This window comes from Oratosquilla oratoria, chromosome 28, assembly GCF_046742065.1.
Source record: "Oratosquilla oratoria isolate Oo_2021 chromosome 28, ASM4674206v1, whole genome shotgun sequence".
In the NCBI taxonomy this organism is placed as follows: Eukaryota; Metazoa; Arthropoda; class Malacostraca; order Stomatopoda; family Squillidae; genus Oratosquilla; species Oratosquilla oratoria.
The window spans coordinates 3,578,018-3,582,336 of record NC_134804.1 but is presented as its reverse complement, the minus strand read 5'-3'; the positions used below and the strand labels follow the sequence as shown (position 1 = coordinate 3,582,336).

Here is a 4,319-nt window from a genome sequence, read left to right as displayed (position 1 = left end):
AGGTAATGAGGGAGGGAGGGAGGAAGCAGAAAGTAGGAAGAGAATGTAGGGAAGTAGGAAAGGGAAAGGGATGGCCTAAAGGCTGCAAATAGGGATGAGAGTGGGGCTAGCGGGACTAGGAAAAGAAATGGAACAAAAAAAGAGGGTGGGCGGTTAGGGAAAGAAAGAGAAGGAGAAGGAAGCAGAAGAAAAAGAAGTGAAAAGAAGTAAAAAGAGACTGTAAGACCTGAAAGATGTATGAAGAAGCGACAAAAAAAAAAAAAAAATGAAGAACACAAGAATGAAAAGGAGGAGGAAGAAAAAAAGAAGGAAAAGCACACCAGAAATAGAGAGAAAGATATACCACTTAGGTAGTGAGAGTGAAATGAAAAAGGAGAATCGTGGAACATGGGCAAAGTGATGTTAAAGAGTTAGTAATTTTTGTGCTCGAGGACAAGAGAGCAAAGTAGAGTTGACAATAAGCGTCTAGAGTAAAACAAAGGAACGTCAGTTTGTCAATTCAGGTTCTTTTTTTCTGTTCTGTCCTGCGAGTTTTTTTTTTTTTTTTCTTTTCTTTTTTAATCACCTGAGTTTCGATGGTGGAGCGACAGACATTCTAAAGAGGAAAGTCTACGGATGAGCAGTATTGACCTGCATTTGAAAATAGAATTGATAAAGGACCTCAAAGGAAAGAGCCATAGGATCTAAACAAAGAAAGGATGATTTTTTCACAGTAGGGACAGTAGAGGGATGGATGGCATAAGGGAAATGTTCTTTTGTAAACATATGACGAACGGGTTGGGTTAATTAGCGCATCCCGAAATGGATCACGCATTTCACACACACGCGCGCGTGTGTGCGCAATATACATACATACATACATATATATGTGTATATATACATATGCATATATATACATATATATATATGTATATATATATGTATATATATGTATGTATGTATGTATATATATATATATGTATATATATATATATAAATATATGTATATATGTATGTATATATATATATATATATATATGTATATATATATATATATATGTACATATGTTAAGACATTCTGACAAGTTGAACTGGCTGGGAAGAGGAAAGACTAGAGTTTTATTCCGAGTTTTTATCCTTGAGTAGTTTCGCTACAAGCTTTTTGAAAAATCTTGCAGCGAAAGTAGTCAAGAATTAAACTCGGAATGAGACTCCAGTCTTTCCTGTTCCCACCCACTTCATACTGGAGAGAAGCTGAAGTGCTACATAAAGGTTTTGATAAATTCACTAGAAGAATTGTTGAATCAGCATATATTTCAACTAATAATTCATCGAATCATCGAGGAGGGTTTATCAACTTAGCTAAAGAAACTAGTATTTTAATTCTAAAGCACGCCAGAAAAACGACCTTTCCCAAGTGTCCGAAAAGATAACACTAGTCAACAAAATGAAACTTTTTTTAATCATCAGAGTTGCAAACTAACTTTTTTGTGTTAATTTTTTATGCTGATTAAGAATCTGAAGTCCGTTTTTTCCCTATCAGGTCACATTTAAATGTTACAGATACCTGTTATTTTAAAGTACAGGGAATGTAAAGCATATCTATAAGGTATATTGAATACAAGATATGACACTTCCATGGCATTTTATTGTACAAAATCAAAACTGTTTAGCACAAAACAAAGTTAGAATGTACTCTAAAGGATTACCACTTAAAATTTTTGAGATTTGGAATTTCTTTTGTGTTTTTTCTGAGGGTCATCCCTGTATAACATCCAGCAGTAGTCAGCTAACATTCCTGCATTCCAAAATCCTTGATACCGTTGTTCCATTGATGCAATATCTTGATGGAAGCGTTCCCCTTGCTCATCAGATACTGCCCCAAGGTTTTCTGGAAAAAAGTCCAGGTGTGAATCAAGAAAATGTACTTTCAGTGACATCCGACAGCCCATTGCAGCATAGGAGTCTAGAAGACATTTCACGCCATTTCTAAACTCTGGAGATTTCTTGTTGCCTAGGAAGTTTTCACAGAGCCATTTGAAAGATTCCCAGTCTTTAAGCTCAGTCTCATCCAGTGTTGTGAGGAAGTTGTTGTCCTTCAGGAGTTCCTTTATCTGCGGACCTACAAATACGCCTTCCTTCAGTTTTACCTCAGTGATTTTTGTAAACTTAGCCTTCACGTATTCAAAACTTTCAGAGTTTTTCCTGGCAAGTGTCTTCACGAATTGTTTCATGAGGCCAAGCTTTATGTGAAGAGGGGGAAGGAGAACATTTTCTGGGTTTACAAGTGGCTTACTCTGGACGCTAGAAACCCCCGGTTCATATGATTTTCGCAGGGGCCACTCTGATTGCACATAGTGCTTAGCAGTTGCACGACTGTCCCATAGGCATAAAAAGCAACAATATTTCGTGAATCCTGATTGCATTCCCATCAACATTCCAATCACCTTCAAGTCTCCACATATTTTCCACCTGTAGTTTGTGTACTTTATGGCATTGAGAAGTACATGCATGTTCTCGTAACACTCCTTCATGTGTACTGAATGCCCTACGGGAATGGATGGTTTCTTATTGCCGTTGTGTAGTAGTACTGCCTTGAGACTTCTCTTAGATGAATCAATGAATAAGCGCCATTCAGATGGAACATGTTGTTGACACAAACAGCGGAATAACTCATCAATGTTATTACTGAAACAAAACGGTCCATCAACAGAGAAGCAAGAGGTCAGATTCTTGTTTCTCTTTCTGAAATAAGTACTACAAACGTCTTTCTTAAGTAGACACCTTTCTTGTAGATGAGATGCCAATAGTTCAGCTTTATCCTTCGATAACGACAAGTCTCTCACCAAATCATTTAACTCTCCTTGAGAAAATTTCTGGGGTTCACCTTCATTTTCAGTCACGAAATCTTCATCTACATCGGTTTCTTCCTCATCAGCAGTATATTCCTCAAGAAAAACATCGTCAGACATCTGAAGGCCATTCTCTGGTGGCACTGGAATAGGAAGATCATCATCGTTGTGTGGTACTGGTCTTCTTGCTGATTCCAAGTTAGGATACACAATCTTATGCTTAGTCTTTGCAGTAAACCCATATACATTAACCTTGCAAAAATAACAGTCCGTGAAATGATCCTTTGGTTCTCTCCATATCATAGGTACTGCAAAAGGCATTGCTCTCTTCCTCTTATTAAGCCAATCCCTTAGTCCATTTGAACAAGCTGAGCAGATGATATGGGGTGCCCAACTCTTATCTTGATCCCCAAGAGAGCATCCAAAGTATAACTGGTAAATATTCTTGATTTCAGTTGTGATGACACGTTGCTGAGCTTTGATAGTAAATGAACCACAGACATAGCAAAATATATCAGGGCTGCTTTTGCAATGCCTTGACATCCTGAATTGAGTTTGGTGATGGTGATGGTGATGATGATGATGATGATGATGATGATGAAGATGGCTGGACACCTGAAGCAAAAAGAAAAATTTTGAAGGTTCAATAGATGATCAGCGAAATATTTTTAAATATTTTGTGAAAAATGCTCAACTCAGCTATCTAAAATCATAACGATGAACATGAAATTACATAATGTACACAATTGGTTATGAAATGCCAATCAGAACTTGCCTGTATAAGACGATTACATGTAGCGATGATCCTGATCGGCGTTATATGCCTCTCTTATCTCATCAGAAAAATTGTGCCTGATAGAAGGAAACCGATTACATTTTCGAAATCAGCGGACAAAACTACATATTAAACACCACATAAAATCCCTGATGAAAAATTGCTGTTGACCAGTGTAATTAGATTTAGTACATAAACTTCAATTGCAGTTCTACATACACTCTCTGAAGAAGTTCTACGCGAACGAAACGTTAGAGTGTTTAGGGTTCCCAGCCTTCCCCTGTGTTTATGTTCTCCATCATCTAAATAATTTGTCTAAAATACTTATCAATATATATATATATATATATATATGCATATATATGCAAGAACACTCACTGTGAGCTCAGCTATTTCCTTGTAGTCAGCTCTCGGTGGCTTCTCAGATGTGAGGATGTCATGAAGTATTTCCTCTTTTTTCCCTGAGCCATTTGATTTTGATCATCAGGGTTTTAGGGGTGTCTATTGTCAGTTTCTCCCACACATCCTTGAAGTGTCTAAACCAGGGATTCTCTAGACTCTTCACCTTGCCAAACAGCTTTTCCTATACTACTCCTACTAGCACTTCCAGGATGTGGTGTCTGCACGCCAAGTTAAACACATTAGTGCTCAGGTTTTTCTCAAGCAGTTTGGCAGCTCCCCTGTGTACTTTAATGTAGTGTAGATGTAGATGT

General features: G+C 37.5%; 1 protein-coding gene across 1 annotated transcript; it reads right to left on the bottom strand.

Moving 5' to 3' along the window:
* Positions 1-1,665: 1,665 nt before the first annotated feature.
* Positions 1,666-3,772, bottom strand: LOC143040523 (uncharacterized). Its single transcript, XM_076211618.1, has 2 exons — positions 3,607-3,772; positions 1,666-3,446 (listed from the first exon to the last, which is right to left on the bottom strand). Exon 2 carries the CDS (start codon positions 3,372-3,374, stop codon positions 1,692-1,694), a length of 1,683 nt encoding a protein of 560 aa, XP_076067733.1. The 5' UTR covers positions 3,375-3,446; positions 3,607-3,772; the 3' UTR covers positions 1,666-1,691.
* Between the last annotated feature and the right edge of the window lie 547 nt (positions 3,773-4,319).

Bases quoted from the DNA above. Each gene is read 5' to 3' on its own strand.
- LOC143040523 (XM_076211618.1), bottom strand. From the start codon at position 3,374: ATGTCAAGGCATTGCAAAAGCAGCCCTGATATATTTTGCTATGTCTGT.